At 44.6% G+C, this 22,008-nt stretch overlaps 1 protein-coding gene across 1 annotated transcript in view; it reads right to left on the reverse strand.

Annotated features, from left to right (window-relative positions):
• Positions 1 to 21,336, reverse strand: part of MTMR10 (myotubularin related protein 10) — a 38,720-nt gene extending 17,384 nt beyond the window's left edge. Inside the window, exons 1-5 of the mRNA XM_061394613.1 lie at positions 21,026 to 21,336; positions 20,424 to 20,484; positions 8,441 to 8,577; positions 5,897 to 5,969; positions 5,299 to 5,441 (exon numbers count right to left, since the gene is read on the reverse strand). Of these exons, the coding sequence (XP_061250597.1) occupies positions 5,299 to 5,441; positions 5,897 to 5,969; positions 8,441 to 8,577; positions 20,424 to 20,484; positions 21,026 to 21,085 (474 nt within the window). The 5' untranslated portion in view covers positions 21,086 to 21,336. The remainder of the gene's footprint in view (positions 1 to 5,298; positions 5,442 to 5,896; positions 5,970 to 8,440; positions 8,578 to 20,423; positions 20,485 to 21,025) is intronic.
• Positions 21,337 to 22,008: the final 672 nt, after the last annotated feature.

The following is a 22,008-nucleotide window of genomic DNA, read 5'->3' on the forward strand; positions in this document are numbered from 1 at the left end:
TAAGAAACCCAAAAGTTCATGGGTGGTTAAAAGAGATACATTAAAAAAAAACAACAAACAACTGTGTAAGTAAAATGGTTGAGACTCTGCCTGTGCTGGGAAAAGCATGGTCTTTGTAACCCAATGCTCAGGGCTTGAACCCAGCCCCACCAAGCACCTGCCAGGAACCTGTGTGAAGTCAACTCATTGCCTGGAGCCTCAGTCTGGGCATGTGAACCATGAAGATGAAATCAAGGCTGCACTGAGGATGGGTAACTCGAGCACATGCCCAACCTCAGGAGCAGCTGCACACGGGGGATACGGCTGCGATCAACCTCAACTGCTGCTGGACTGAAGGATGGTATTCCAGCTTACAGAATAAGCTCACAGAGCCCTGGACTAGTGACGGGAGACGGGAGAATACAATCTCACATGAGCAGACAGAGGAAAATGAAGACAGACGCAAGGAGAGAACAACAGACCATCTTACTTAAAAAGTTATCCTTTAGAAGAAAAAGCATTAAGCCAGAATGATATGCTTTTGACAGTGAGCAAGCAAGAAGTTTAGTTAATTGTTAGTCCTTGTCAAATTAGCCATGTCTGCGGTGGGCTGATGCAGATTCTATTCACTGGTAAGTATGTGTCAGTTGTTAGAAATATATTTTAGAAGACTTCTACAGAATAAATGCTTCCTGTCTTACTAAATTAAAACATAAAACTAGGAGAATGGTTATCATTAGTTTCAGTTTTGACAAAAAACGACAACAATAATGGCTCCTTCAAACTTACGAAATACCTTGCTGTTCTTAACACCTGTGGGAGAGCCTTTTCTGAGAGTCCATCCCACTTGGGAAGTTTAGGAGACAATGACCTGCATTTCCATCCCCTGCCTGCTCACCAGTCCTTAGAGCACTTCTTCTAGGAGCAAACTACAGAATCTACACGTTGAAAAAGTCCTTGTCACTTCCTACTCCTCTGGACACCGTGTTTAGTTTATAAGCTTTGTTGCACTTTTCTCAAGATTCTTTTTGCATTTTCGTCCCATTTTTCAGCACTACCAGAGCTACAATCTTAAGCCATACCTGCCTTATGGCATCTCTGTGGGCTTCCCTATATTCTAAAAAAAATTAAATAACACTTAAGGATTCTCTTCTAAAGATGAACTTTTGAGCAACAACTCTGTTCTCTGGATTATCTGCTGCAGTTACCAGATACCTGCATGCTGAATTAAATCTCCCCCATCAGGCAGGCTCTACCAGCCTTCCTGTACCTACCCCCACCTCCCACCCCATCCCTCAGTAGTCTCTGGTCTGGAAGCACCTGTCTGAATATGGTCCGTCTGACTCAGTCCCAGCCACCTCCTTCTCCACACTTTGTTCAAGAAGCCCTTCCCCACTGATCAACCAACCACTCTTTCTCTGAAGCTGTCATCTCTGGTCAGTGCTCTGTAGTTAACTGAGCTTGCTCTGTAGTTAAAGTGGTCCTTTCCAGGGCTTCACATACTAGTCATGAGCATGAATAAGGAGGAGGATACCGGGTTCTCTGTTTTACTTCTACTATGAAGTTCAATTCCTCCAGGGCAAACACCATGTCTCCTTCCTTCAACAGGTACTGTCGGAGCAGCCACCTGTCCTAAGCCCTGGGGACTCAGAATGAACAAAACAAACACAAACCCTGCGCTCACCCTGAGCTTACATTCTAGCGGGGAAGACAGACACTGAACCAGATCAACAGGAAAGTCTATAGTAAAAGAGACAAGTATGAGTGCTAAGGGGGAAAGTAAAACGAGCAGGGAAGAGGATGTGAGGTGATAGAGTGAGGGAAGGAGAAAGCACGTTAGTTCTTTAGTAAAGACCAGGCAAGGCCTCCGCGCACATCTGAGGAAGCCCAGGAGACTCCGCACTTCTGCCATCTCCTTAGTACTTTCTGGGGGCACTCTGCACTTCAGAACAGCTGCACTGAAAATACTAGTTTACAGAATGAGTTCCTAATGTAGTCAGGAAGTACTCCAAGCCCATCATACTAGTTATCACTTTGTCTGAGACCTTTAGAAAGCAGTCAGGGGCCGTGTTTACACAAAAGAAATCCACAGATCACTGATGATGGAATATGTTTTTTATGGCCACCAAGCCTATCTGCTAGGCAAAACCCAGCGCAGCCCATTTCTAAAAAGCCCTTAAAAATAGCACATCACATTTACAAAGGTTAGGAAACAAGCCTTTAAAAGCATTCGCATTTAAAGAAGACTACAAAAATAATACTGTGACACTGACTCAGTTTAATCTCCTGCTCTACAGTTGATTCTGGGGGAAGGAGACACAGCTGGATCTAAGCTGTTGGTGAGCAGTGTAACCACAAGTGCACATGACTCTGCTCAGGTAACCTCAGTCCGGGCTACCTTTGGGAACCCAGACAAAGGCACACACAACTGTGTCACACTCCCACTGTCACTGCAGGACACTCTGAGAAGAGCAGGAAAGCCAGAAGTCCTCTTCCTTCAGCCTTTCCACACACACTACCTAAAAAGCCTACGTCCATGTTCCTAGGCTCTATCACTAAGAGTGTAATAAGAGACTCAAAAAAGTAGGTCTCATTTTCATGTACAATTATTCCAATCTTAGGAATAATGTACAATGTACTCCCTAAGTATTAAAAAATTTTCAGAAAAACTCTACACCTTTGAAAACTGCTTCTGAAATAGTTCATTTGCCCTGGCTATTGTAGGAAATTGTAATTTTTTGTAATACTATTGATTGATATTTAGGCAATAACAAATAGACTACCAGAAGGCTTTGGAGCAATATTTAACAATATGTGAACCAATTTAACATTTCAAGATTTTGTAATTCAAACAGAAATATAACTGCTGTATTTCCAAAAATTATCAATGGTTCACACATCAGAGAACTGTGAACACGCATTTGGTCATTTTAAAACAATTTACAAAAATCAGAGTACTTCCAGAGAAAACAGTATTCAAAGTTTCCAGGAGGTAGAATCAAGCTGTAACTTCCCAACTGTGACCTAGTTTCAAACGAAAATTTTCACATGAAATAAAAGAGTATACTAGAATTTTTGTTTTAAATTCATGAAGACATTAAGCTTTGGCAGCCATACATGATTTAACCTCTGTGTTTGAAGATATGTAAATCAGAGAAAAAATTCTCCACTTGTATTCTTTTCTTCTGGCCGTACCACATAGCATGTGAGTCCCTGACCAGGGATGAACCTGAGTCCCCTGCAGTGGAAGTGCGGACTCTTAACCACTGGACTGCTAGGGAAGTCCCTCCATTTATATTCTTAATGCCTATGTTTCTTTCCTGTATTTCCCCTCTTATGATTATACAAAGACAAAAACAGTATTTCTTTTGTGTGTGAGGTAACTGCTTTTTATATTTTAAGACAGTGGGGAAAGGATTTTTGCCAGCAATCTGGTCTGCAGAAAGGGCATAAAAAACTGGAGCCGCCTGGTCAGTTTTGTGTAGATTATTCAGTGAGGCCCCTGAAGCACTTGCAAGCAGCAACAACAGATAAGGGATATTCTGAATTTCTGTTTCATTCATTTGGAAACTAATCATTTATGTGGAAATATGTTTCATGCTTCTACTTTGTACTGTTAAATTTAATTTTAATTTGTTCATGCTTTATTGCCTCAATTATACTTAGCAACAAGTATCCTAGATGGTGCAAGAAGAAGTCAGATAATTATGATTTTCAATGACTGACACAGTGTCATCTGAAACACAGAATAGAGGATGGGAGAAACGTAAACTTCCTGGAAGACTGTTGGGCCACTGTATCAATTTCTTACTTAAAAAAAAAAATCCTGTTGTAACTCCATTCCCTCAGTTCCAATGGTGTCCCTACTCTTGACATGCTATACATCCTGAAGGTAATGTTTCCATAAGCAGATTCCTGGTGCTTTGATTAAACAACAACTATAGAGGAATTTTAAAAATTAACTTGGTTCAACTATTTTATATGCAATCTACCACCTAATTAATTCTGAGGTCTTTCTACATAAGAACAGGTACCTCAAACTAGTAAAATGCCAAAATCACAAACTGCAGAACTGAATGGCTAACAGCAGCCATAAAAGTTATCTGGCTGAATTTCCCATCCTGCAGCATGCAGAAAGATGGTCTTAACACACTCTCTCTGAAAACTGGTCAGCCACAGACCCACCACCACTTCTGCTACCTAATCGAGCTGCAATGGCCAGGCATCTTCAGATATTCATTTCATGTTTGCCCTCCTGTAAAGAATCTGTTGACTCTGGTTCTAAAAATAAACTTATCACCTCCCCACCAAAGTACATGAAGACAGCTCCGATAGCCTCACTGATATCAACAGAAAATTAACTGCATTAAGTTTACTGACCATGGAGAACAAATGCACCCATTTCTTGTGGCCCAAAACTCCCTCATCACTCCTCTATTCTCAGTACACGAGAGCAAGGCTCCCATGGAGATTCTGTTAGTAGATCCTACACTTGCTGCACCACAGACTAGCTGAGGTGGGAGGTTGCTTAGGACCAGCTTCACTCCTCTACTAAAGCCAAAATATGGACTCAAAGAAGGAATTTCTGCCCTTGAATCTCACTCCATGAGTTTGCAGTAAACATTTCCTGGAAGGCAGGGGAAAAACAAGGCAATTAAAAAGCCCTTATCTTTTAGTTGCCCCTGTGGAATATCATTTAAATTCATTAAAATTTCTTTATTGTACTAATATTAGACCCCTCTACAACTACATATTTACCTAACCTTATGTAACCTCAGTCAAGCTTTTAGTTTGATAATAAAGCTCTGAGGTTCTGAATTAAAAGTCTTACCAAACCTCAATTACAATACAGCATACAGCATCATCTTTTCAATCTTTTTAACGAGAAAAAAACCAGATGGCAATGATCTTAATGTACAAGGTACATGAAAGTTTTTTGTATTTTAGAAGTTGATTAAAAAAATTATGTAGAATAGCTTAGAAGTGAAAGGAAGTGAAGTCGCTCAGTCGTGTCCAACTCTTTGCGACCCCATGGACTGTAGCTTACAAGGCTCCTCTGTCCATGGAATTTTCCAGGCAAGAGTACAGGAATGGGTTGCCATTTCCTTCTCCAGAGAATAGCTTAAAGTAGCCATAAACTAGTCCAAGGAAACAGTTCTAGAAACATTCCTGACTTTCACTTTAACATAAGGAGACATCTAATAACTTCCCCTAAAAAAAAACAAAAAAAAACTGAGCAGCTGAGAAATGAGAACTTCCATAAGGAACTGCAACTGGTGAACACAGTGCAAAAGTCATGACAGAACTTAACAGGATTACCTTTTTGGCACTTTCAGGACCGGATTCATCAAAGCGAAATCTGACAATTCTGAAATCTTTACAGTAAATAATTAACTCTGTTGGATTAAATTTCAGCTTCTGGTTTGGACCCAGAACTTTCTGCTTCCTCTTGTGGTCATTTACTGAAAAGGAAAAAAATTTCTTTCTTGATACTTACTCTTTAGTATACTTTAACAAACTCTTGCTGAGAACAACTGAAAGATCACCCACCACTTGGGTACTGCTTCTCTGGAATCTTTCCTGTTCAAATATGATTCTGAGAACTTTGGGGGGTCAGTTTTAACCCTGCTTCTGATGATACCAAAGATATCTCTTTACACAAAATCTCTACCATCTATACTTAATGATTAAGGTTTTAATTAAAAAGAGGACAAATACCAGAAAATATAAAAAGCCATATATTTTATATCTCTATTTTAAAATAATTTACGGATTACTTTTTAATTAATTTTCCTGGGACCCAAAAAATAAAAATAAAAAAGGAAAAAACCTACAGAAATAAAATTCCAACCAAAGTACTTGAGGGATATAATTCTTCAAGTGAGAATTTAGCAACTGAGTGAAGAATAATACATACGTGTGACTATTTGCTCAATACACGTTAAAGGCACATCATGTTCGCCAAGTAGGAGGTTTCTGTAATGGAATTTCTGAAATAAAAAAGTACGTTCATGTTAATTCTGTTAGCAATCACTTCCCAATGGTAATAACAAGCCTTACTGTTAGGTGTGATAAGCTCCAAGGACGCTCTCTGAAAAGAACAGAAAGCTCTTGCCTGTGTGTAGCTATGACAGGTGGAGAAGGCAATGGCACCCCACTCCAGTACTCTTGCCTGGAAAATCCCATGGATGGAGAGACCTGGTAGGCTGCAAGTCCATGGGGTCGGTAGGAGTCGGAACGACTGAGTGACTTCACTTTCACTTTTCACTTTCATGCATTGGAGAAGGAAATGGCAACCCACTCCAGTATTCTTGCCTGGAGAATCCCAGGGATGGGGAAGCCTGGTGGGCTGCCATCTATGGGGTCGCACAGAGTCGGACACGACTGAAGCGACTTAGCAGCAGCAGCAGCAGCAGCTATGACAGTGCTGGCACTGTGGCAGCACAGAACGTGTTCTAGTAGGAATCAGGGGAGGAAGAGAGACATGACATGCCTGCTTCGATCACATTCTCTCCACCTTTCTCCCACGCTTTAAACAATAAAATTAGGGCAGATTACACACTACAGTGTCACTATAACTTATAGGATATGTCACAGTATCCTATCAATCACTTCACAGCAAACACATGCATGTCTAGTTCAGGTAAAACTGTCACTAAAATAGTAAAGAAGTGGGCCTTCAAAGTCATCAGATTTTAATGGGTCAAGTCATAGCCTGATTTTCACAATGGAGATTTTAGAGCAGAAGGTCTACCAGAAATAAAAATCTTTAGTCAAATTACTGCTTGTTTGTTAAACTTACTTTTTAAACACACTTTCAAACTAAGGACATAGCTGATGCGATTAACCTTCTGTTGGTGGGGCACTGGCTAATTTTTTTCTATGAGTGGTACTGGATTTAAGCTCTTCCAGGTATATTGGTCTCATTTACAGTGAAATCTGGGGCCAAAGATAGAAATAAAGCTAAAAACAAAAGGAAAAACCCAAGTTTACAGTCTAATAAGCTAGTGTCTCTACATAGTAGGTATCTCTAAATGCCTTAAATTTAAATATACCTACACACTGCAATAGATTGAAATATACTTATCCATAGTTACACACTTCAGTCAAAAGTTTAGAATTACATCCAAATACAACTATCACAAATAAAGGTCTAGGGGGTGAAGTATATAACACTTTAAAAATCAAAATAGAAAATGAGAATTGAGGAAAAGTCCAGAATTATTAAGTTAGTCAAATGACTGAACTTTTGAGAACTCAAATTATATGGAGCTACTCTTATCCAGTTAGAAAATAAAATAGCAAGAGGTTATTAAGGAAAAACTTTATCAATATTTTTCTTCATTCTTACTAGAAATTTGAAATAAGAATTTGACTTTTGAAAAATGCCAGTTAAAGATACTATGAAATACATAAAACATGCAGCATTTATGAGATTATTTGCTGTATACTTTTTTCTCTTTATGACCAGTCAAAAAGGATCTCTTTGTTTTTATATGTAGGTTAAAAGATTTAGAAGGAAATAATAGCTCCCTTATTAAAAAGGTTACATAAGCAAAGATCACAGAGGATAAATATAGCAATGTGACTTAAAACCATTTCACTAATTGCACCCGTCTCAACATTCTCCTTAAACTTTACTTTGAATTTTAATGTAATACATTCCTAACCTTACATTCAGTTCAGTTCAGTTCATCTCAGTCGTGTCTGACTCTTTGCAACTCCATGGACTGCAGCACACCAGGCTTCCCTGTCCATCACCAACCCCTGGAGCTTGCTCAAACTCATGTCCATTGAGTGAGTTGGTGACACCATCCAACCATCTCATCCTCTGTCATCCCCTTCTCCTCCTGCCTTCAATCTTTCCCAGAATCAGGGTCTTTTCCAATGAGTTGGTTCTTCACATCAGGTGGCCAAAGTATTGGAGTTTCAGCTTCAGCATCAGTCCTTCCAATGAATATTCAAGACTGATTTTCTTTAGGACGGATTGGTTGGATCTCCTTGTAGCCCAAGAGACTCTCAAGAGTCGGAGTCTCCAACACCACAGTTCAAAAGCATCAATTCTTCGGTGCTCAGCTTTCTTTTATGGATGTAAGAGTTGGACTCTAAAGAAAGCTGAGCGACGAATTGATCCTTTTGAACTGTGGTGTTGGAGAAGACTCTTGAAAGTCACTTGAACTGCAAGGAGATCCAACCTTACATTACTCACTTAATAATTTTATTGTAGTTTTTCCATATCTGTGCTTTGTGTAAGAATATGTATTGCTTAAGAGTATAAAAGTGAAGTCACTCAGTCGTGCCTGACTTTTTGTGACTCCATGGACTGTAGCTTACCAGGTTCCTCCGTCCACAGGATTTTCCAGGCAAGAATATTGGAGTGGGTTGCCATTTCCTTCTCCAGGTATAAGGTATAAGAGTATAAAGCCTTGATACAATTAAACAGCATACAAATCAAACGCACCTGTAATGGCATTGGATCATCCGTAATGAAGGAAATTTTGAAGTTACTGCATATCAGTTTTCCCCACAAATCGTACTGGCTTGTGTCCGACGCGATGCATTTTCTCACAAAATTGACTTCATTTACAACAATTTCTCCTTTACAAAAAGAAACATATCATTGTGCAAACTACAAACACACCATAAAATGTCAACAGTTGCTGTGTAACCTAGAAGGAAAATTTCCTGATGACACTAAGAAACACTGAGCCAGGACTCCACAACAGTAACAGCCGCAGTGGGGCGCTGTGCTACATTTGTGAGATACAGAACCTGAGGCACAAAGACCTTGGGGTCTGAGATGTTCCACCAGAGGGGCTGAGCTGGAGTCTGCACTGTCTACTGTGCTACACTGCCTCTCATTATTTATTGAAAGGTGTCCCAGAGAAGAAATGACCTCCCCAGTCTCCTGCAGAGTATTACTTGATGGGATAGTTGTGTTCTATTAACATGTGACTTGATCTCCAAGGCCCATGTCTTCGATTCCTTTCATAAGGGATGAGAAACAATTCAGTGTTAATCTCAAGATTAAGAATGCAATCTATTTATCCTAAAATGTTAGTTGCTCAGTCATGTCCAACTCTGCGACCTCATGGGCTGTAGCCTGCCAAGCTCCTCTGTCCATAGGTTTCTCCAGGCAAGAATACTGGAGTGGGTTGCCATTTCCTTCTCCAGGGGATCTTCTAGACCCAGGGATCAAACCTGGGTCTCCTGCATGGCAGGCAGATTCTATACTGCTTGAGCCAGCAGGGAAGCCCATTTAACCTAAAATAAACCCACAAAGCCAAATCGAGTTTCCCTCTGCACTCACATGATAACTTAGTTGGCAACAAAACTTTAAAATATACTTTTGAATTAAAAGAGTTAAAAGAAATTAAGAAACCAAAACAAAAGTTATAACGTTCTTTGAAAAGAGTGATTTTCTGTAACTGATTTAAACCATGGTCATCATTAATCCTTCACGTTCTAAAATACAATCAGACCCAGGGATATGTTTAAGTAATCCGTGTCTAGAGTCCTTGGTGAAAAGGTTAGGGTGCTGATCCATTTTGCCTGTTAAACCCTCTAACAATGATGGACAGAACTGTTTGCTGACAAGACCCAAACACCCACCAATTCACAAAGCACAACTTGTCTCAAAACAATCTTCTCTCTTAAATAAATTTGAATTGCAAAGACAACTTTCAAAATTCTTAAAATGCACAAGGCAAGTTTTAAGAACAGAACCCTAACATTTACTTGAGGATTAAATTTAAATGTGCTCATGTCCAATTCTTGGCTTGGACCAGTGGAGTAACTGTTCCTTCTAAGCAGATAAGCCTCTTCCATGTGGCCTGCCAGGCCCCTCGTGCCCCCACATTGTTCTCACACCCTCCCTCCTCTCCAGCCTCAGTGGGCTTCTAGTCACTCTCAGGGGCTGGACTACTTTCATCCATGGGGTCTTCGTACCCTGTGCCCATTCCCTGGAATACTCTTTCCTTCTCCATCAGTCCAATCGCTTTCTCAGGAATGCCTGAGAAAAACCTCTACAGAGATTAACTCCCTCAAGCACAGCATCATCTACTTGTAATTCTCAGCCCTGATCACAGCTACTGCACAATGATGTACACTCTACATAAAGTCAGTCAGTGCCTGTCCCACCCTCAGGACCACATGCCCCTGGAAGCAGAGCACAGATTGATTTTTCTCCACTGCTGACAGTGTAGTCGTGAGCTGAAGACTGAGCACGGTGCTGGGGCCCAGTCAATGAGTGCTAACACAAGTAAATGAACCATTTCACTGCTCCGGGTTCACCAGACCAGCACCACCAATGGGGTAGGCATGGTTCCAACCAGACAGAAACCAGTGATGTAATAGGGCCATGTGCCAAGAGGGTCAGGAGATAAGTGCTAGCAGTAACCACAAATTTGGAAAACCGCCCCAGGCCATCCTGCTCGCCTACCACACCACAGAGAGCTGCAAAATCCTCTGGTGGGAGGTTCACAATGTTTTCCTATGTGGTTCTCTCAGCAACTCATCAGCTGAGAGAGTCAGATGAGTGACCTGGACCAAGAGAGAGACCAAGATCTTAAGTAAGCAGTATACTTGGAACTTACAAACAAGTGTTCTGATTTCAACTTGTTTCTTTATGAAAAGTATTAGTTGCTCATTCATGTCTGACTCTTTGCAACCCCATGGACTACAGACTGCCAGGCTCCTCTGTCCACAGAATTCTCCAGCCAAGAATATTGGAGTGGGTAGATGCTCCCTTCTCTAAGAAGATCTCCCCAACCCGGGGATCAAACCCAGGTGTCCTGCATTGCAGGCTGATTCTTTACTGTCTGACACAGAATTATATGCTCTGTATCGAGACATAGCAGGAGGCACCAAACAGAACTACAGATTCAAAGTGCTAGCCATCAATATACATTGATTCTCACCAAATAACTCAAATACATAAAATTTAAATCTTCCATAACCCCCTGGACACAATGTTTACCAAATGCCATATCAGAATCTAGCAAAGGAACGCTCAACCTTTTCTCTCCACTAGAAAATCATAGCTACCAATCATAAGAGGGCAGTTAACCTGGAGGGGAAAAAAACCCCCAAAACTACAAGAGTCATTTCCTATGTGATTCTCTCAGCAACTCATCAGCTGAGAGAGTCAGATGAGTGACCTGGACCAAGAGAGAGCTCAGACAGTTCGAGGTGGCACTCCTGTAACACTGAGCTCTTTACACAAACTCCTGGCTCACTAAGCAGAGCCCACACCACTTCATGCTCTACCACTTTCCTCAAGGAGCCAATTCACTCAGAGTCTCAAAACAATGCTACAAAAACACACCTGGTTAACACACATAATTCATACACATTTTGGGGGTATGTTATACTCAGATAAAAGTTTGCTTTAAAAAAAAAAAAGCCTCACCACAGGATTTCAAGATCCTGGGAAGCAGAGCAGGGATGATCACGGAAAGGAAGAGATGGTGGGCCTGTGGGACAGGACACATGACCACAGTAGTGCTGCTAGCCAACCGTGCTGATGACATCTGCACTCTCCTACCATGGGCACAAATACAATAGACGCAGTTCACCAAGGCACCAAAAATGAGACAAACATGAAAGGAGCAGAAGGCCTTTAATGGGTTCAAGGTGGGCCAACCCAGAAGGCAGCCCCCGGTTTTTGTAAATAAAGTTTTATTGAAATGTAGCCATGTTCATTCATGTGTGTACTATCAGGACTGCTTCCACAGGACAAAGGCAGAGCTAAGTACTTGCAACCAGAGACCTCATGGCTTGCAAAGTCTCAAACACTGACTGGGACTTCACAGAAGATGCTTGCCCAGCTCTGTGCTAGAAGATAGTCACTTAAGTGACAACTCTTAACATTAGTGAAATGAGGCTTGGAAAAAGCACTTGGGCACGTCCCGTCAGAAGACAGGCACTTTGAACCTGCAATGGTGCAGTGACCTCAGGGGGCTCAGGAGGCCCACTAAGCAGTGCTGAAGATTCACAACTTCCCTTGGATGTGTCTGCCACAGCTGGGGGGTGGGGTGGAGGTGGGGGGTGGGCAGGGAACAGAGAGAGGGAGAGAAAGAGGGGGAGAGAGAAGGAGAAGAAGGAGGAGAGGATATTTCAAAAGGACATAGGAGCCAAGATGAAAGAATTCATGATCCATCAGTAAAGATGGAGAAATGGTCACAGACTGAAGCTAGGGAGCCAGGATAACCAAGTGTACTATGGTGTCCTGACTAGAACTCTAAAACAGATAATAGCCATTAGTGGGGGGGGGGGGGGGAAACTAGGGAAATGTGAATAAAACTAGCAGCTTAGTTAATAGTGCTGTTAATTTCTTGTTGTTTAGTTGCTAAGTCATGTCCAACTCTTTGCAATCCCATGGACTATAGCCTGCAAGGCTCCTCCGTCCATGGGATTTCCCAGGGCAGAATAATGGAGTGGGTTGCCATTTCCTTCTCTAAGGGATCTTCCTGACCCAGGGATCAAACCTGCGTCTCTGTCATTGCAGGCAGATTCTTGACCACTGAGTCACCTGGCTGACTAATTAGCTTAATTTCTTAGTTCAGCTAAATTTATTGAAGTTATAAGATAGTAACATTAGGGGATGCTGGGTGAAGACTATGTGTTAACTATCTGTACGCTTTTACAACGTTTACTTTAAAATAAAACTATCAAAGAAAAGAAAATGGACAAGAAATACACAATACAAGCCAAAAAAAAAAACAAACAAAATAAACTAGGGATCTGCTGGGCTGTGGTCCTTCAAGGAAAACTGTCCCACAACTTTTCAAGCGTGGAGTGGAAACGAGCCCCTGGCAGAAAAGGCAAGAGGGCAGGAGGGAGGTAGAAGAACAGGAGGGCACTTTCATGGGGAGATGCAGAGTAGGAGCTTCTTCTTGTGAGCACGTCATAAAATAAGCGCCAAGTTAACCTGGCTGGAGGCTTAGCTGATAACACTAAGTTCTGTTCACATAGAACCAAGCTTTATAGTACAAGGATCACACAGCCAGCTCTCTGCTCGCAGAATAGTCTTCTGCTCACACTTTATAAACAAGAGGGGACCCTGGATAGGAGCTATCCTCAGTGGCTGCCAGCCATGTCCTGCAGTTGTAGGCCAGGAAACCAGCTCACAGACAGGAGAGAAATAGGGAACACAAAGCCCTCTTCCCAGAGGGGTCAGATACAGACACACAAGAGCCACCTGACTGTTCTTGCTACATTTTAAATTAGTGACCTTGAAGAGGAAACTCACAACAAAAGCTTCAAAGCTCCTGAGAACCTCAATGGTTTCCCAGAGACTGTCCTCCTGGGCTTTCCCTGAGGAGGGAGGCCGGAGTGCTGCCAGCCCTGTGGGAGGATCCTCGGCCTCAGGCACTTGCCAGCACACCACGGGCAGGAAGCTACAGGGGCCGCAGGACAGGGGCCGCAGGAAAGAAAAAGTAGGAAATGAGCTTCGGTGCAGTATGTGAAAAGCACCAAAGAAAAATCCGAACCAGAAGATGACAGGCCAAGACGTTCTACTACAACCTGGTAAGGGATCAAGAAATCATCAAAGTTTGTTTTCTCAAGACCTTTTCATCTGTAAAGATAAATAAGGAAATATAATTAAAATTAGTAAGTCTCCAAATGGTACAGCTAGGAAAGCTTATAACTCCCTGAGAACCAAAAAATCATATCACATTATCTTTCATAATATCTTACAGGTTTAGAAAGTCAATACATATTTGATGAATTAAAATAATTTTCCCATAAATTTTAGTTTGAAAAATAGCTTATGACAAAGCCTCACTATACACAGAAGCTAATTAACCTATGGAATGTGCAGAGGCCCAAGGCAAAACTCCAGTCCAAGGCCTTACATCAGGTGAGTGACTGTTCCAGATGGCCTGGGGCTGAGGATCCCTGGGTGTGGGACTTTGAACACTAAAGCCAGGACCTGAGGGTCCTGAGCCGCAGAGAAATTCAGGTCCTGGAATTAAAGTGGCCTACCAGTTACAAAGGAAAGCTGAAACTCTGCACCAGCCATCTGAGGCTGCCCCTGGTTCTCACAGGGTCACACACGACACAAACAAGCACAGAATCAAGCACCAAACCCAGCAAGCGCTGCCCATGATGGGGGTTGGAGAAGGGCAGCAGGGCAGGCCTCAGGAAGAGGCAAATCTTGACGGCAGATGACAGTCAAGACAGAGAGAACATGTGATCACAGTCACCAAGGACTGGATAAGGAAAAAGTCATCTGGGTTGGAGAGAGACAGGTATCAATATTGGGAAGCAGAGCAGAGGTCAGCAAATTACAGAGATTAAAGACTTGGGATGGTCTCCTGCTTGAGCAGGACTTTTCTTGTGGAAGTTCATGAAGAGTTTCTGAGCGGGAGCCGCAGGGTCAGGAATGCCAAGGTGGCCTGAGGTCCTGCAGCAGGAGCCAAGGAGTGGCCGGCTCCAAATCCTCAGGAGGCTGTCCCAGTGAGGAACAGACCCAACGGGAGACACCGCAGCTCATTACGCTGCTCATGGTTCTGAGGAACAAGTAAAGGTCTTTGTCTCTCAAGAGCAGGGTATCTAAAAATTAAAATACTATGAAATTCAGTCTACAGTGAACTCTAAATCCTAGCTACAACAAAACAAAACAAACGACACCTGAAACTGACAGTCTTTGTTTTAAGGGATTCACAATTCGATAGAGGAAATAATACCTATAGTGAGGCAAAGAACAGCAATACATGAACGGTCCAAGCAGTGAATATGTTTTAAAAAAAAAAGCAAGTAAACCAGACAGCTGTCCAACAATGGCTATTTTCATTTCCGGATGGCCCAAGGTTGTACCCTTTTCTGATCTGATTATAAAGGACTCTGACAATCCACACATTCATTATCGATCTACCGCTTAATCTTCTAGTGGAAGTGCTGCTGGCACTGCAGAGAGAAGGGGTAGTGGAGCTGATCCCTGGCCTGTGCACAGAGCACGTGCTCTCCAAAGCCCAGGCCTCCCCAGTCCAGCTCAGGTGCCCTTCCTCTGAGCCCCCACCACCTCCACTCCCTCCACTGAAGCCCCTCCTCAGTGGAATGAGGCTCAGGGAAGGACCCCCTCTCTGCTTGGTCCTCCTCTATAGGGAGCACACATGCAGCACCGGCTCCACAGTTCACTCCCTGCTGAGGGCCACACACTTCAGGCTTTCCTTGTTCCCAGTCTGCAGATCCTTAACAAGACCACATCTCAGACACAGAGGAGAGAGAACTCACCAGGCCCCACTCCTTTCAATCACCCCCCACGATGAAACCGATGGTGATTCACCAGCCTCAGCTCAGCTCGGCCAGCAACAGGAAGCCCACTGACTCCCCAGGCATCCCCTTTACTGGCAGCTGAAACCATCTGAAAGCTGCTTGTCAAAGTGGCTCAAAATCAGTCATGCCAGCAAGGGCAGAGCTGAGGATAGAACTCTTTATACCTCACCAGAGCACTCCCCCTAGGATAACATCCAAGCCTAGAGCATAAATCTGGAACTTGGTGTCAGCAGCTCAGTCGGACAGGTCCCGCTGCTTAGTGGTTATGGCACAGCCTGGAGTCCGGCTCATCACCCTGACCTTATTCTTGCTGGCATCACTGGGCAAGTTACTTATCCTCCACAACTTGCGGAGTTTTCTCATCAGTCGAAGAAGAGAAGTTGGCGCCTTTTTGACGGGGTGGCTCTGAAGAGCAACCTGCAGGCTACATCATGTATGAGTTAAGGATCTTAATCCAAACTGTCAGAAACACGCATGGAACTGGCTTGGCAAGAAGAAGAATTCTGTCTCTGGTGTCGGCTGGACTTCAAGGAGAAGGGAACCACCAGACTGCCCCCCTCCCCCACCTTGGTGCTCTGCCTCTGGAGTTCTCGATGTGACATCACTCTTTTGCGCAGGTCCTCTGGAGCCTCAGCTACAGGCAGCACGACCAAAAGGGAGCTCTTCCCTAAGTGCCCATCTGAAGATACCCAGAGGCAAACCTGTGCTCCTGCCAGCCAGTCTAGGGTTGGGGTATCACCCTCACTGGCCACACAAGAACGCCAGGCTGCGTGGAGTTGTGGAAGGAGAATTTGTCAAAAGAGAAAAGGTATGTTTTTCAGAAAATAGTGGAAAGACTCCAGGCAGACAAAGTAAGAGATGTTCTTTGGGTGAAAGGGAAGTCGCTCAGTCGTGTCCAACTCTTCGCAACCCCATAGACTGCAGCCTACCAGGCTCCAGCATCCATGGGATTCTCCAGGCACGAGTACTGGAGTGGGGTGCCATTGCCTTTGGGTGGGTGCTCATTAAACTGCACCTTTAACAAACAATAATTTTACAGAATGATCTCCAGCTCAAATTCCACAAAACAGGTACACTACAAAAATAATTTGGGGAAGTGACACAAGAGCTTACTTAAAAACTCAAAAAAATTAAAGTGACAGCTGCTAACAGAAGAACATATCTACACCAAAGAAGCTGGAAAGACATAATCTCAGAATAAAGGACAATCCTTTTAATCACAACAATTTAGCTTTATGGAAAAAAGCCCCATTTTCCCTCATTATCTCAGTTTGACCAGGGGCGGATAAAAACTCCATCCAGATATGATGCCAGTCAGGCCCTGAGGAGAATCTGGGAATCACTGGCCCAGGTCATCTTCGGCCTTGTCCACAGGCTGTGTGGAACTCACCCCAGCCCTGCTGCAATTCATGCCTCTCCTCCCCCATCATTGCAGCCTGGGTGCCTGGCTCCCAGGAGGAGCTCAGAGAGGGCATCCGCCAGCCCAGCAGCTAACAAACAGACACAACTTATATACGCTGGAACACACACACACATACACACACACACACACACATACACAAGCACACATGCAGTTTAAAATTCATACTCTCCCTGTTTTCAAAAGATTGGCGTGATTTTACACACACAATACAGTCATTAAGGATGCTGCTGCTGCTGCTGCTAAGTCCCTTCAGTCGTGTCCAACTCTGTGCGACCCCATAGACAGCAGCCCACCAGGCTCCCCCATGCCTGGGATTCTCCAGGCAAGAACACTACAGTGGGTTGCCATTGCCTTCTCCGCATTAAGGATGAGATTCAGGTAATGATGAATCTGGACATCGGGGCCACAAAGCTGAATTAGGTACAATCTTCACCTCAAGGAGTTTCATAAACTGGGCAAGCTGGGAATTATTTACATAAACCACCATCTAAAATTAAATTTCTAGTCAGTTTCTTCTGTTTCCTATGCTTAATAAAAGCTGAAGATCATTTTAGTATAGCCTCATTAAGTTCAACAGAGCACTCGGTAACTACACACAAATAAACAATTGATTGTGTGTTCCAATTTTCATCTGCTTATTGAATTAAAAGTTCAAACTTTGGGCAGCTGAAGTAGGATATCCTTGAACCCAAGGCACCACGCCAAAGCGTAATGTCCAATACTACATCTCTGAACAATTACTTCCTTGTTTCTTGTGCCTATGCAAAGCCACAGGTGACTTGGCCAAGTTTCCTCTTTTAAACTATAATGAAGGCTAGAACTGTATTATTAAGCTCTCTTAGTAAAAGCCCTAAGCTAGCCCAGGTCTTTAGATTACCAATGCTGCAGTTACTTTCCATGTGTCTCCCAGGATTCACAGGTGGAGGGCAGGGCGGCCAGAAACAGAGCCGCAGAGGTTCTAGCGGGAGTCAGAGATGCAACCTGAGAGGTGAAGCAGGGTGGGGTAGCTAGTGAGGTGTGGGAAGGCCAGGAGAAGGTATGAACAGGAGGGGGAAGGAGGGCGAAAGACATGCTAATTTAGGACTAAGTGTTCTGTGAAGAACAGGTTAGGTGCGGACAGAAGGCTGGGTGTCAAGCCATCATGTGTGCACACACAGAGCCAAAGAAAAAAACGCTACCATGGCTAAGAGGATCCAGATTGAGCTGCGATCTCTAAGACAAGTAAACCACTGACAGTTAGGAAACAGGTTTCCATCTTCCCCATAAAACTCTGACTTTTTAACAGGAAGATAAGTCTCTTGGACTACAAGGAGATTAAATCACTCAATCCTAAAGGAAATCAACCCTGAATATTCACTGGATGGACTGATGCTGGCTGAAGCTCCAATACTATGGCCACCTGATGCAAAGAGCCAACTCATTGGAAAAGACCCTGATTCTGGGAAAGACTGAGGGCAGGAGAAGGGGACAACAGAGGATGAGATGGTTGGATGGCATCACCAACTCAACGGACATGAGTTTGAGCACGCTCCAGGAGTTGGTGATGGACAGGGAAGCCTGGTGTGCTGCAGTCCATAGGGTCGTAAAGAGTTGGACAAGACTTAGTGCCTGAACCAGTTTTTAGTTGAACTCAGCTGGTAAAGAGTCCTCCTGCAATGCAGGAGACCCCAGTTCGATTCCTAGGTTGGGAAGTTCCCCTGGAGGAGGGATAGGCTACCCACTCCAGTATTCTTGGCCTTCCCTGGTGGCTCAGACAGTAAAGAATCTGCCTGAAATGCGGGAGACCTGGGTTTGATGCCTGGGTTGGGAAGATTTCCTGGAGGACGGCATGGCAACCCACTCCAATATTCTTGCCTGGAAAATGCCCATGGACAGAGGAGCCTGGCAGGCTACAGTCCATGGGGTCACAAAGAGTTGCTCACGACTGAGTGACTAAGCACACAAAGTTCTTAGAGCTTACTGATATGTATCAACACATTCACAAGCATATCTTAAACACATAAGTTAATTACTGAAAATCAAGCTCTATCATTTGTAGCTAAGACCATGTGGTTTATTAGTGTCAAATCAAATCAAGTATTGGAAGCAGGGAATCAAAGAACAGGGCCTGCTCAGTCAGAGCAAAAGGAGCCAAAGTTCAGTAGCTCACAGGCTCTCATTCAGGATGAGCACTGCTTGCTGCAGGGACATTTAAAAGACCAGAGTGACTAAACCCAAAACAGATCACGCACAAGGAGCAAAGAATACTTATTAATTCTATTCTTCACTCTGGGGACAAGTGCAAAGGATTATTTAGTACATGCAGTTTGGCTAAAAAGCATTAACAAAATAAAGAGAAAATATTTAAAACTAACTTCCATAATTAAGTTGAAACAATTTTAAAAGTTAACATCTGTAACATGTTACCAAAGGTTGATGTTTTAAAGTTGTTTGTTCTACTTAACATTGTGGCTCAGCTGGTAAAGAATCCGCCTGCAATGTGGGAGATCTGCGTTCAATCCCTAGGTTGGGAAGATCACCTGGAGAAGGGAAAGGCTACCCACTCCAGTATTCTGGCCTGGAGAATTCCATGGACTATATAGTCCATGGGGTTGCAAAGAGTTGGACACGACTGAGCAACTTTCACTTTTCACTTAACATTTAAAATTTTACAGCACAAAATTTAAAGTTTCCATATTTGTTCAGTTACTACTTACAGAGCTCTAGTCATTTTACCAGATTTAGCATTAAGTAATGACTGAGATTTTAAAATGTTGATAGTAGCCACACAGACTGGTATTTGATTGCATTTCAGGTTTAAAATGGGCTTTCCTGGTTACTTTCCCCAATAATCGAGTTAAACAACTGACTTTTCCTAACTATCATATAATGACTATACACTTCAAACTACCAATCAGATAAATATCTTATATGCGTTAAAACTAAAGCGTATAACAATTTACCATCAATTCTTAGTGATACCTCTAAGGTCATTTAAGGTCAATTTTGCTCTACACCAGTGCTTCTCCAAAGGGAGAAAGTTTTGCACTAAGAGCTCCCCTGACAAAACAGTTTGGCAAGACATTCTGGTTCTCACAAAAGGTAGAGGAGGGGGTGCTCCTAGCATCTGGGGGTAAAGGCCAGGGATGATGCTGAATACGCATCATGCAATGCACAAGACAACCCTAAAACAAAGAATGACCAGGCCCAAAATGTCTGGAGTGTCTCTGTTGGGAAACTCCATTCTAAATTGAAACAAGGAGATTTGCAAACACAGCCAGCTGACACCTTCAAAAAAACAATTGCCAAGTAAGTGATTCAAAGTGCACTAAGCTTTGTTATTAGTACAGAGACTCAGACATAATAAAAGTTGCTTTTCATTCTATTGAAATGACCTGACTATTAACCACAAACGCATGAAGTTGCAGATGGGTATGAAGGGCAGTGCCCTCTTACTACCTAAGCAATTCATGAGTGCTTAAAAAAAGAACATTTCAGGAGACAAAAAGAAAATGAGGTAATGACATTCTTGACAGTTTTCTATGATGCTTCAATTTTCAAGGACAAACATCAATTAATCATTACTTTTTGTTGCTGTCCTTTAGTTCTAACCAACTTTTCCCCCCTCCACAGTTGTTAGATGTTTAACTCGCTAAAGTTTAAAGTAAATGAGTAAAGTTAACCACATGATACTAGTTGGTAAAATAATCTTAGGCCAGTATCTGTCAAATAAAGTATCTGCCAGAACTCTCATGCTTACCTGGCAAAAGAACGGGCTCCAGTTTTTTAATTTTCGGTTCCGAATTAATCTTATCGTCAGTCTGAAACACATTAGCAAAAACAAATCAAAATAAAAATTCCGCCCCCACTCCGTGAGAGAAGGCAAATTTTTTTCCTAAGTGATGACACACGCGACAGGCACGTATCCCCCCACTTAAATTCTTTCATATTTTTACTAAACTCCTGTTCGTGAAGGTATTGGGAGTCGGACCTAAAAAGCACTATTGTACAACCCCCTGAGGCGCCTCCAGGTGTTCACATTTACAACAGGTAGGTGACCCCTCCCTCCAGAAGCCCGCAGGCGATGCAATCTCGCCGGCGGTCACAGCGTGGACAGCCGCTGGGCAAAGGGCTATATAAATCCCGGTTCGATCGCTCCCTGGGGTTCCGTCTCCGAGCAGACAACGGCTGCGGTGGAGTTTTGCAAGTTTCCACCGAGCCGGCGGGGCTCGCTGGAAGGTGGCTTCCCCGCAACGGAATCCGGGGCCGGGGTCCGGAGTCCGGGACAGCCTCCCGGGCCGGCCCGCGCGCGGCTCCCCGGAAGCGCGATGAGAGGGCGGCAGTGGGGAGACGGCTGTTTACCTGGGGCGGCGGCAGGAGGTAGGACCTGAAGGTGGGTCTGGGCGGCTTGAGCGAGAACATGATGCGGCCGCCTGCTCGGTCCGGCCCGGTCGCGGCCCGGGACCCGCCTCCCGACGCCCGCGGGCTGAGAGCTCCCGGTGCGACTGCCCGGGCTCGGTCTGCAGCCAGCCGGGCCGGGCGGGCTGACGGGCGGGGACACGGCGGAGCGCCCGCCCGAGCGGGGAGGAGCCCGGGCCCATCCCCGGAAGGGGCCCGGCGCCGCGCCCCGCCCCGCCCCGCGAGACGGCGCGCGCAGGGCCGGCGGCCGGCCGCTCCCGGCCTCTAGGCTGCGCGGGCGCCGGAATGCGAGGCTTGTGCCGAGCGCCGCTGCCCTGCCCTCAGCGAGTGCGCCGGTGGGGAGTGAGGCCCGGGAGCCATCTTGAGAGCGCGGCCCGGGCGGGGCTGGGGGCGCTCCTACGGCGGCCGGCAGGGTCCACGGAAGCCAGGGGGACGTACGGCGGCCGCCTGGGGTCACGGGGGCGACCCGCGGGGGTCACGGCGGCTCGCGGGGACGTACGGCGGCCGGCATGTGTCACGGACGCCATCCGTGGGGGTCACGGGGACGTACGGAGGCCGGCGGGGGTCACGACAGGTCCCTGGACGCCGCTCGCTACTTCCCCAGCTCGCGCGATCGGTGTTTGCCGTAGTCAGGAGGATCCCAGAGCGGGGAAAGGGGATCCTGTAGCCCGAGATCTACCGGTCACGCCGTCTGCGGCCAGCCTGTGAGGATCGGGCACCGGGGAGGCGGCCCGGGGGAGCGGGCAGTGACCGGGATCAGACGGTCAGCGCAATGCCTTCAAGGTGCACAGTGGGGGAGATCATCTCCCATCACCCAGTGTGTCTGTCCGTGTACGGAGCCATGAGCCTTAGGTGTCCTGCTGAATTGCGTGGGATGCTGAGGCTGTTGACAGAGGACGTTGCCAGGCAACCTGAACGCCTCCGTT

This window comes from Bos javanicus, chromosome 21, assembly GCF_032452875.1.
Source record: "Bos javanicus breed banteng chromosome 21, ARS-OSU_banteng_1.0, whole genome shotgun sequence".
Classification (NCBI taxonomy): domain Eukaryota; kingdom Metazoa; phylum Chordata; class Mammalia; order Artiodactyla; family Bovidae; genus Bos; species Bos javanicus.